General features: G+C 59.9%; 1 protein-coding gene across 1 annotated transcript; it reads right to left on the bottom strand.

Annotated features, from left to right (window-relative positions):
- Nucleotides 1–2,236: 2,236 nt before the first annotated feature.
- Nucleotides 2,237–5,446, bottom strand: LOC124083051 (uncharacterized). Its single transcript, XM_046429612.1, has 3 exons — nt 5,385–5,446; nt 2,870–4,069; nt 2,237–2,731 (listed from the first exon to the last, which is right to left on the bottom strand). Exons 1-2 carry the CDS (start codon nt 5,444–5,446, stop codon nt 3,028–3,030), a joined length of 1,104 nt encoding a protein of 367 aa, XP_046285568.1. The 3' UTR covers nt 2,237–2,731; nt 2,870–3,027.
- Between the last annotated feature and the right edge of the window lie 6,176 nt (nt 5,447–11,622).

Below are 11,622 nucleotides of genomic sequence, written 5' to 3'. Positions count from 1 at the left end.
CCAAAACTTCCTGTGGAAGTTGGCATGCTGGTTCTGAATTTTATGTGGAAACTCAAAAGGCAAGAAGAAACGAGACCCTGTTGACCAGTCAGAGAGGCAGGGGGATTCCCCTGCCTGCCGCCCACCACTGACCACACAGCCCAGGAGCAAAGTCAGGGCAGGGCTTACCGCCATGGAAGGGAAGGGAGCCAGATGCAGACCCAGCGTGGGCACTCCTGCTCTGCAAAATAACCGGGAGAAGAGGCTCTGCGTCCATCGGTCACAGGCACGGGAAATCAAATGACCCCAATCTCCCTCAGACACAAAAATTAACTCCAGACTGAAATCCCAGCGAAAGTCAAAACACTTAAGAAAGCCTTTAAAAGATGTAGAGAACATCTTTGTGACCTTTGGATAGGAAAAGATCTTCCAACAAGATTGAAAATGCAATAACCATAAAGGAGAAGTTGGATACATTTGGCCACATAAAATCTAAGCATTTCTGTTTGTCCAAAACCACCAGCCAGAGAGCCAAGAGGCAAAACAAGCATTAGCAGGAAATATTTGCAGCACATATAACCGACAAAGACCCCATATATAATATAAAGAAGGCACTCCTGCAAGTTCAGGAGGAAAGTGCGTCGGACACTTGAGCAAGGACATCCTGAAGCACATCAGCCCCCAGCCCGGACCTGCAGGTCACCAGGAAAGCACAAGTTAGACCTTCAGAGGGGAGTCACAACAAACCCCTCAAAAGAGCTGACTGCCAAGACCGGGGGACGCTCACACAGCACCTCTACAGGGAACCATCGGGAAGAGTTCGGGATGTCCCAGAAAGTCAAGGGCGTACTTCGTACTCCATCGCCAACAAGTGTGCTCCCAGGTTTCCATTTAGAGGGAAAATCTGCATGAACATGGCAAAACCCAAATGTTCTTCAACAGCAAAACAGATAAATAAATCTTGATACACAGCAATGAAAAGCAGCGCATTCCAGATGCACACAGCATAATGGATCCATCTTCAAAACAGCGCGTTGAGTCAAACAAGCCAAACGCAAATATACGGACTGCTTCGTTTCATCTACATAAATATTTAGGTCGTGCAAAACGGAGCCGTAGTATTTAAGGGTACCGACCCATGTGGCAATGCTATGACATGCTATAAAACAAAATCAGCTCCATAATCAGGAAGCGACTGCAATAAAAAGGTGGGGTACATAGAACACGGCCCTCCGTCTCTGCAGGCCTGCATCTGTGGACGGAGCCAAACTCCCCTCCAGATGCTTGGGGGGAAAATCCTGCTCTTCTTGAACATCGTACAGACAGTATTTTTCTCGTCATTGTTCCCTAAATGGTACCTTACACCTTCGGTCCACACTGCGATTCCCGACGGCATTCCCAGGGTGTCGGACTTGCTCTGGAGAAGCCGACGTAGGCAGTAGGACCGCCCCACCCCACAGCCACAGGCTGTGCCACAGACTTCAGCACCCACCGGCCTGGCATCTGCAGGGGTCCCCAAATCAAGTTTCCCTTGTGTTTTCTTTGGTGGCAGAAGGGGAGGCAGGCCAGGGGTGGTCCTGGTGGCCGGCCGGGAGTAGAAGGCAGGCCCCAGCTGGAGACCCTTCAAGGTCAAGGGAGGCTTCTTTCCTGGGAGGGGACTTGTGTAGCCCACCTGCAGCTCCCTCTCATGCTCCAGCCGAGCAAGAAGACAGAGAGCCAGGAGGCGGGAGGGAGGCAGGGGAGTCGCCCTGGAGGAATGGAAGCCAGGGCACACAGTGGACTTAGGCCAGCTCAGGTGACTTCGGCAAGCTGGGGTGGACTTAGCTGGATCTTAGTTTCTGGGCAGTTTGTCAGAATATGGGTTCAGGGCAGAAGCTGTTTCCTGCCTGGTCCCTTCCCCTTTCTAAGGGGAAGGAGGAAGCAGCCATGGGCTCCACCCTACCAGGGCTTTTGGAGCACTGAGGCTTCTCCACACCCTGGGGCAGGCACAAGAGCAGGTCTCCCAGGCCCACCCCAGCCGTCTGGGAAGCCCTGCCCAGAGCTACCAGGGCAGTCGAGGCTCCCCAAGCCTGGGAGACCATGAGCGCCAACAGCGCCCACCAGGGTCTAGAGGAGACCACCTGTGCTGGCAGCATCGCATCCCTGAGGAGAGGCGTATGAAGGAACAGCGTCCCTGTCACCAAAGGGAACCTGGACCCCCTCCCAAGAGTGAAACGCTAGTGGCCAGGCTCAGATGGAGATGTGCAGACAGTGCGGCTGCAGGGAGGGAAAGAAGGAAGGATTTATTCTGAAATCTCCAAGTTCAAGTTCTCATATGCAAAATACGCCTACAGATCTGAAATGGTGAAATCAGGGAACTCGGTAAACACCAGCTGCTCTGCACCCAGCTGTCTTCAGCTTGCTCAGAGAAACAGGGTCAGACGCCCAGCACCGCTCCTCACAGCCGAGCACCCGCCACCCCAGGAGCGCTGGGCTTCGGCACTGCGTCCACAGAGCTCCCACTTTGCAAATGTCCTGAGATAGTCACTGGCTTCAGAAAGAGCTGACTTCCTGGACATCTTTGAGCGCCAAGATGAACTTATTCGAAAATTGCAAGAAACACAAGAAAATATGAAGATGTTTAATGATAAAGTTTATGGACTCAAAGCAAAAATGTCATCTTTGGAAAAAATACAATACAGCTCATGATGGTGTTCAGTGGGGGTTCTCATTCGAATCCTAGGAAGAGTTATGAACGTTCTGGAAGCACCATCTGTGGACGGCAAGGAAAACGTCATCGTTATTTTGAAATATTTGATATAAAAAGTTCAATTAAATTCAAAATCCATTTTCATCATCACAAAAAATTTCAACATTATATTTGTTAATGAAAGGAAAGGATGAGTCGTACCCTGGGAGACTGAGGGCCTCCAAGTTCAACTCCGAGAGACTCGGCTGTCTCAATCCGGGTCAGTGGTAGGAGAGATTCTGCCACGGCCATCAGGGGTCTAGGGCCACTTGTCCCAGCCACCTGCTGGAGTTTCCTAACAGCCATGGGGGTGGGGAGGTCTACCCAGAAATTCCCTGGGGCCATTTCAAATGCCTCCAGCCCCAGCACTGTCCCCAGGGAAGACAGGACACAGCAGCAACCGCTGTGTCCCAAGGCCCATTCCAGGGGCCCTGAGCCTGCTGAGCCCTGAGGAGACCTGGAGCACCCCACAGAGGGCATCCCCTGTGTGTCTCTGGTGGTGTCTCGTGGAGCCCAGGGGTCTCACCTTCGCCACTAGTGCTTAGGGCCCCCCTGCAGGCGGGGAAGCTGAGGCCCAGAGAGTCGGCCTCACAGTGAGGGCTGGGGCTGGGTAGCCTCGAGTTAGTGTGATTGCTGAGCCCCCAGGGTGGGGCCAGTCTGGGCCTTGACCTGCCATGCCAGGCCCTCAGCCCCACCCTGCTGCCCGCAGCACCTCGACATCCATCGGGAGGGAGGCCACGGCTTGTGCAGGAGCAACTGAGGGTCAGGCAGGGCCAGCAACGTGCCTGCGTCACAGCAAAGCAGACGTCTGGCCTGGGAAGGGAGCTGGGGAGCCCGGGCCACACGCCCAGCTCTGGCGCACAGCCACCGACTCCTGAGGCCTCAGCAGAGCGAGGGAGGCCGCCATCACCAAGCCCAGGCTCAGAGAGGGCGGGCCAATCGCACAGCCAGCATGCCCCCAGGGAGCTGGGACAGATGCAGTGACAACACGGTGCGGCAAGGGCTGCAGTGCCCAGGGGACACGGGGCCCGACCCTGGGGAAGAGACGCTTGATGGGCAGCCACGGAGCAACCAGGTGTGGCCGGGTCATCGGTCAGCCTTGCTGCCTGACAAATGGCTGCAGAACCCAGACACCTCCAGCCAGAGACCCCGGTCCCCACACCCTGGGTCCTCAGGCCCCGCAGCCCGGCTGACCAGGCTGGCTCAGTAGGACAGTTCTGCAGCAGCAGCAGGTGTCCAGGCCGGGTCTTCGTGAGGGCCGGGGGCAGGGTGCTCCCTGAGGGCGCCTCCTGGGCCCAGGCTGAGGGCACAGAGCCCACCCTGCTGTGGAGTAATGAGCAGAGGGGCCAGAGCAAGCTGGACCTTCAGAATGCAGGTGCCAGGGCCCCCATTCCCAGGGTGGGAGGAGGGGCAGGGACTGGGAAGAGATTTCCAGCATGTTCCAGAGTGTTCCAGAGACAAGAGGAAAGAGGAGGGCAGGAGGAAGTGAGCCCCCTGGAGAGCCAGGCCTTCGGGGGGCTCCCAGTCCACAGCAGGGAGAGTTTGGAAGGAGGATTTGGGGGCACAGGGACCAACGGCTTGTTCCATGTGGTCTTGGGGCCAGAGAGAGCCAAAGGCAGAAAGAGCCCGGCTGCTCCCCGTGAGCCTTGTCCCCCTGCCACCTTGGGCTGCAAGGACGGGGCAGGGGCCTCCCGCTGAGCCCTGGTCTCCAGGAGAACACGGGCAGTGGCCTTGCTGACAACTGAGAAGCCCGCGGTCTCTCCTCTCACCCCTAGATGCCCAGCGGTGGAGCGACGCAGAGCAGGGCTCCACGCGCAGCCTCACTGGGTCTCCGGGCAGACCCCACCCCCAGCTCGGTGTCTCCAGCACACCTATCACGGCACCAGACGGTAATTAACTCCCCAAACCTCCAGAGGAGGCCAGTCTCCTCTGATTCTCGTCAAGTCCCCTTAATTATGAGCTTGCAATTGGCCTGCTCACCGACTCGGCCTGGGAGGCGGCCGTCTTCTGCTGCTCCAGATGAAAATAAGTGAAATGAGCCCAGGGGGTCCAAAAAGAAGTGGGCTTCGTGAAACAGACTCTTGCTTAGAGATCAACGAGGGCCTGCGCCCTGCTCCGGGTGGAGCCCCTGACCACCAGGCCCCGCCCACCCCCTGACCCACTCCCGGGAGATCCTACCCCCGGCACCACCCCCACGGGAGCAGCGAGGGCCGCAGAGCCCTGCGCCTCACCTGGGCCTGGCAGCTCCCCGGGGATGAAGTGGAAACTCTCAGAGGGGTGGCCCTGTGACTGGCTCCCCCTGTCACACCCGGCCCAGTGCTTTGTCCATGTGAAGACTGGCCTTTTGGAGGACCCGAGGCCAGAGGCAGCAGAAGCAAGCTGGATTCCTGCTCCCACCACCAGGAGGCCCAAACAGCCCAGCCAGGGTCAGCCAGGCCTGGCCCAGACCGAGGGCTGGTAATGGTGGCCTCTCTGAGGTAGGAAGGGGAGGCTGGTGTCCACACAGGCCAGCGGGTGCAGAAGCCACCCACTCGGCCTCTCACCATGGAGTGGGCTCAGGACCCCACCCAGGCCTCGACACCCAGCAGCTCCCTCTAACTGGAGGGTCCGTCATGAGAGCTGGTGCTCAGTGAAGCTGGTGCCCAGGCAGTGTCCCCGCCAGGCCACCTGTGCTCACCTCCACTCCAAGAAGTGCCAGGAATAGCGGCCCAAAGCCCACCCTAGAAGGACCCCAGCCATGCCCCAAGTGACCCCAGGGCTCTCGGGCCCAGAGCGAGGCTGCCTCTCCACAGGACAGGGGTCCTTCTGATCTGGCCCCACTCTACCTTCCATACCATGGAAACCCTCCCGGACTCACGACTGCTTTTGGCACCCCAGGCACACACAGCCTGCTCCCCGCCAACCCCGCCAGCTCCCGCCAAGCTCCCAACAAGCACCCGCCCACCTCTAGCAGCCAGCCCCAAGCGCCCCTGCCCACGACCTTCCCTGACGACCACTGGCCATGGCCAATGCCCTGCCATGTCCCCAGAGGATGTCAGTGCTGCTCAGGGTCTCAAGTCGGAGCCCCGAGCCTCAGTGTCCCCACCTCTAACATGGACGTGAGTTTGGAACCTTCCTCGCTGCACTGTCACAGGATAAAGGCCATCTTGGGAGGGACGGTGCTCGTGTACATGCTGCAGGTGATGAAGGACAGGCAGGACGGGCCCTCAGAGGCTGTGCAGCCCCCACAGGGGGGCCAGGGCCCAGGCAGCCCCACTCTGCCAAACCACTGCCCCGCGCCGGGTTTTCCACCTTCCACCTGGACACTCTGAGCTGCCTGGATGCAGCCTCCCAGCCGGTCCCTGTGAGATAATTAGCCCGTGGCCCGCAATCTCTGCATTTTGAAATTCATCCTGAACTCTCGCAACCCGCTGGGCTTCATTTCAAATGCCCGTGCTCCTCCGTCTTCCAAGCTGCCTTCATTAATTCTCACACCAGCCCGGGCACAGCGCCCGCCTCTCCTCCCAGGGCCGCCGCCGCTCAGCCCTGCAAATTGATCGGTGCCCCCTCCTCCCCGGTGTTTGCACAACGGGAGACGGCCCATGTGTCCACGACCCAACGATTCCTCCTTTCCCGTCAATTTGCAGAAAGCGCGGCTCTGCGGCGGAGGAAGGTGAGGTGGGACTAATTGGCAGAGCTGAAGAGGACCGTCTTGCCCCAGAGTGGGCGAGAGGCCGCGGACACGTCGCCGTTTAATTGGTTACATGTGACCCCATCCTCTTTTTTTTACTTAATTCTAACTTTTAACATTTGAAGCCGCATCAATATTAATTACTGCTGACTTTCTCTGAGTCACCTCTCACCCGGGAAAGGCCACGTCCATTTCTCAAAGGGAGGAAGATAGACTTGCTGAGCACCAGGGCCGGGAGCGACCTTGGAGCGCCTGACAGTCTGCAGGTGTAGCCTCGTCCCCACAGTGGGATCCGAGCCTCAGCCTCCACCAGGCACCATGGTGCCATCTCCTGTCCCACATCTATCGTCACCTCTTCATTTCAAAGGGAGGAGGGACAAAAGAAAGGACCAGGCACTAAGAGACGGACAAAGCCACCCGTTTTGTCCTCGATCCTCTGGCGTTTCTCAGGGGCTCTGGAAGGATCATTTCTTGACTCTCCTGAGGGGCGGAGTCCAGGACTGCCACAGGGGATAGCCCACCCTCAGGCTGCTCCTGAAGGAGGTGCTGAATTGGCTCCTGGACCCTGGAGCCATGTGGGCGGGGCACCGGGAGAGGAGTCCTGCTCCACCGCAGCTCACCATGGGTCAGGACCCCACCCAGACCCTGGACACCCAGCTGCTCCCTCTAACTGGAGAGTCCACCATGAGAGCTGGTGCCCAGGCAGTGTCCCCGCCAGGCCACCTGTGCCCACCTCCACTCGCCCACCATCAGGCACAGGCACTGAAGACCCCGTTGACTCTCAAGGCCCAGAGGAGCCCATGTGCTCATGAGTGGGACAGGGCCCCTGCAGCCACTACCTACAGGGACTGCACTGCCACCTCGCAGGGTGCCCCCAGGTCCCTCTGACTCATGCGCCTCTGTGGACACAATAGAGAGAGACACAGAAAAGACCCTGAAGTATGGCTGAAGCGCAGGCGTAGAGCCACGGGCACCGCAGCCTGGGGACTTCCAGGCCACAGCAAAGCCTGGCCCAGTCCCCATCTTCAAGTACACGGGCAGGCAGGGTCCTCACTCCCCAGAGCCACTGGGGACTGAGCCAAAAGGAAGAGCTTTGCTGAAGGTTGGGGCTGCAGGAAGGAGACGGGGGAGGGGCCGCGTGGGCCCCGAGGCTCCAGGAGGGACCCCCAGCCAGAGCATTCACCCACCTCCCCAGGACCACTGCAGGAACTAGCCGCTCTCTCACCCAGGGCATGACACTGCGTCCCACCCTGCACCCAGACCCCTGCATGTGACCTTATTTGGAAAGAGGGTCATGGCCGTGACGTCATTAGTTGAGATCAGGCCACCATGGAGTAGGTGGGCTCAACGTCCAGGGTGCCTGGTGCCCTTACAGGAGAGACTGAGGCTCAGCCAGAGTCAGAACGTGGTGACAGAGGAGGCCGTGTTGATGCAGCCACAAGCCACAGAGCCTCGAGAGGGCCACCAGCTGGAAACCGAGAGGAAGGCCCAGGCCAGGGGCTCCCCCAGCCCTCGGGGAGGGGCACACAGCCCCATCGCACTTTGAAGTCACCTCCAGAGCAAGGGGAAGGCCATCTACAGTTTTCAGCCACAGACTGGGGTTTGACAGCATCCTGAGAAAATTAATATAGTGTCCACGGTAGGAGCTCTGCTGACCACAGGAACAGCTCATGTGAAGTCCATCCTGAGGATAAGCAAACAGAGGACGGAGGTCGACAGGCTGCCCGGTGTGACCAGCTAGCAAGCAGCCTGACCAGACCTGGAACCCAAGCTACCAGCCCTGCTCTGTCCCACACCCCAGCCGGGGCCTCCACGCCATCTAGGGGCGGAGGGCACCATCACACGGCCAGAGGCCCAATGCCCGTGCTCAGGTCACAACGCAGAGGCTCCTCAGGCCCAGAGACACGCTGGGCAAGAGAGCCGTTGGCTGTTCCCAGACAGGCAGGAGGGTCGGGATGGGGTCACCCAGGGTCACCCAGACCAAGTACCTACAAGAGCCAGGCCGCTGGTGACACAGGACTGACCCGGCCGTGGGACCAGGGCCTCTGGCCAGACGTGGGAGCCTGATCCACAGCGGGCTCCTCAGCACCTGCCTCAGGTTTCAGGCCTGAGTCTTCCAGAAACTTCCCTCCCTGGCTACCAAACGCGGTCCTTGGAGCCGCCTGCTCTAATTGCGGGCAGCGATCACTCCCACAGTTTCAGGGCCAACAGCTGGGCTAAGTGGCCGTCCCCAAAAGCCATTTCCTGCCTGGCTGGGTACAGAATGTTCTTTTCCTCTAAGTAAAATAAACAGGTCTGAACTCATCGGGCTTTTCTATTTGCCTCCTCTGAAGCCTTCTAGCTCCTGGGTTTTTATACAACCAAGATTTATCGTGTCGATTCTCCCCAGCGCGGAGTCCCACGATAATGTTAATAGATGGCTAGTTTTGTCGATAAATCCCTCCGGCAGGGGAGAGGAATATCTATTTCAGATGAGTTCTCCAGAGCTGAATCCAGGCTCCGGGCGGTGAGGGCACTCAGGCCGGACGTCTCCACTCCACAGGCAAGGGCACTTCCGCAGAGCCTGGCCCACGCCCACCCCCGCACCCGCTACCCAGGCACCAAGGCCCACGCTGGGGCAGAGGCGGCCCGGGCACATGCCCCAAGGTGGTGGATCAGAAGGCCGCTCCCAAGTCAGGGGCCAGAGGCCAGAGGGCACTCAGTCCCCAGCCACTGGGTGAAGGGTCAGTCCTGTGGCCTCTCCTCCGTCCTCACGTCCCCACAGCCCAGGCCACCAGGCATGCTCTCAGGAACAGCACTGACCACACCCTCCCTGATGCTGGAGGCCATGGGGCTGTCCTTGCACCCAACCCCCCTGGGGCCGCTGTGTCCCCTTGGCCTCCGGCTTTCCCCGTCCGTCAGCCCTGAGGCCAAGCACTCATCCTGGAGACTGCTCTCCCTGAGCAACAGCCCAGGAGCAGGGACAGCCCAGGTCTCCCGTCTAAAGCAACAGGTCGGAGAGGGAGCCCTGGCCACCTCTCTCCAGTCCTAGCATCTCCCCTGCTGAGGACACCTGCTGAGGACACCTGGGTTCCTGAGCCTGGCCCAGGGGCCGTCTGCCCAGCGTGTTCACGGTCTTCTGTTCCTTGAGGGCCGACCTCACACCATGCAGCCATCCCTGCCGGGAAGACGGCAGCAAAACTGCTGTCCCCAGGGCCTCGTGGGGACATGTGCCCCAGCCAGCCCTGGCCAGCTGTCGGCACCTGGGTTTTGTCCAGCCAGGGGGGCCCCCTGTGCTCTGCCCCTTGCCTGCCTGGCCGCTCCCTGGACAGGGCTGCCACAGAGTCCAGGGAAGGAGGCAGAGAAAAGCAGTCACGGCATCTTTTCTTTGAGAAAAAATAAACCATTGCATCAAAGTTCTTTGCTCAGTATGACTCAGGGGGGAGAGACAGGAACACAGAGGTCACCATGAAAGGGAACCTCTGCTGGCCAGGCCCTGGGCAAGGCCCTCGCAGCCACGCTCACTCTGTGATCCTGTGGCACCCCGGGAAGTGGTTCCCAGCATGGACCGCGCTCGACAGTGCAGCCCAGGGGCAGAGGAGACGGAGCCCCCACGCCCGCCAGGTCCCACCCAGCGCTGGTGCCAGGTGAGTAAAGACGGGGACAGAACGGAGCCAGTGACCCCAGGAGCAGCGCGGCTGGCGCGTCCCCTCCACACTCCAGTCGGGGTTCAGCCCTGAGTGGGCACTGGGTCCACCAGCACCAACAGAATCTGCAGCCCTGGACACGGCACCGAGTCCCTCGGAACCTTAGTCTTTCCCCTGGATCTGGGTGGCGCCACCATCACACGCTCCGCACGGCTTCCCCCACTTCCCGTTCTGCTCGGTGTCACTTGGCAAGCTCGTCTGTAAGGAAGGACTCACTCTGACAGCTGGGACGGGCCCTCGGGAAGATGGCCGCTGGCCTTCCTCAGGGAGCTGGAGCCGGACTCCCCGTGATCAGTAATGAGAGTTCATGGGCCCGCAGCGCCTGGCGAGGGCCTCGGCAGCTGTGTTCACCCGTCCTTCTGCGTCACCATCAACATCCGGCAGCCGGCTCTTCCTCATCCTGGACGGTGAGGCCCGGGCCCCCCTGTGGACCCAGCCTGCTTCCCTCACCTCCTGACCCCAGGCCCTCCCTGCCACCCGCCCCACCCGCCCAGCCTCCCCAGGGCGCCCGGACTCCTGGGGCCCGGTCACTCCCTCTCCTGAGTGGCACCTGCCTCCCCACTGACCCCAAGCTCTGTCAGCAGAGTCCTCCGGGAACGAGTCAGGAAACACGGTCAGCAGCTGCGAAGCCCGCTAGCCTGGCTGGGGGAGAAGGGGCTTGTGGGGGGATGCTGGAAGGGTCACCGGGGCAAAGCAAGCCTGGGCAGCCCAGCGGAGGAGGACCAGAGCTGCCCTGGGGCTGGGCAGCAGGGCACCCACTTCCCTGTGGTCACTGCCGCCACAGAGCCCAGCACAGTTGTCCTGCCTCTCCACACTCCCTGGAGGTGCTGGCTGACCTGGCTCGCAGCCCAGGCCACCCTGGTCAGGAAGGTACACAAGCACAGGGCAGGGGTAGGTGAGAAGTCGGACAGACAGACAGAACAACAACGGTTAGTCAGGGGTACACCCAGAACCCTGATCCTAGTCAGCTGCTCCCAGACCTGGGTTCTTGCCATGTGGTGGGGGGATTGAGAGATAGTGGAGGGTGGATGGATGCATGGATGGATGGACGGACTGACTGGGGAACAGGTTGTGTCTTAGTCCACTTTCTGTTGCTATAACAAAATGCCTGAGGCTAGGTACTGTGTAAAGAAAAGAGCTCACACTTTGGGAGACTGAAAATCCAAGATCAGGTAGCCCTACCAGTTTGGTCTCTGGCGAGGGCTTCATGGTGGACAGCATCCTGCTGGCAGGAGCACCTCTGAAAGGCATCCTGGGTGAGACAGGAAGCCAGAGAGACTCAGAGTTCAGGCCCGAGCGTTCTAAAATCCACTCTCCCAGGAACTAGCCAGGGTCCCACCCCCAGTGACCTATCACCTTCCATAGGCCCCTCCTCTCAGAGTCCCCCCATCCCGCCCGACCGCCCCACGGGGGACCAGGTCTCCAGCTGGTGAACCATATCCATACCAGTGCAGGCTGACTGAGCCGCCGGTGGGAAGGGGCACCGGTGAGACCCTGGGTGAGTGGTGGGCAGCGCTGAGCTACTGGGCCTGATGCCCTTGTGGACCTGGGAGCCTGGC

The sequence above is a fragment of the Marmota monax genome, unplaced genomic scaffold (assembly GCF_021218885.2).
Source record: "Marmota monax isolate L192 unplaced genomic scaffold, Marmota_monax_Labrador192_F-V1.1 WCK01_AAM20220418_F8-fsc00051, whole genome shotgun sequence".
Classification (NCBI taxonomy): Eukaryota; Metazoa; Chordata; class Mammalia; order Rodentia; family Sciuridae; genus Marmota; species Marmota monax.
Note: the sequence above shows the minus strand (reverse complement) of the source record. Positions and strands in the feature narration are given on the sequence as shown.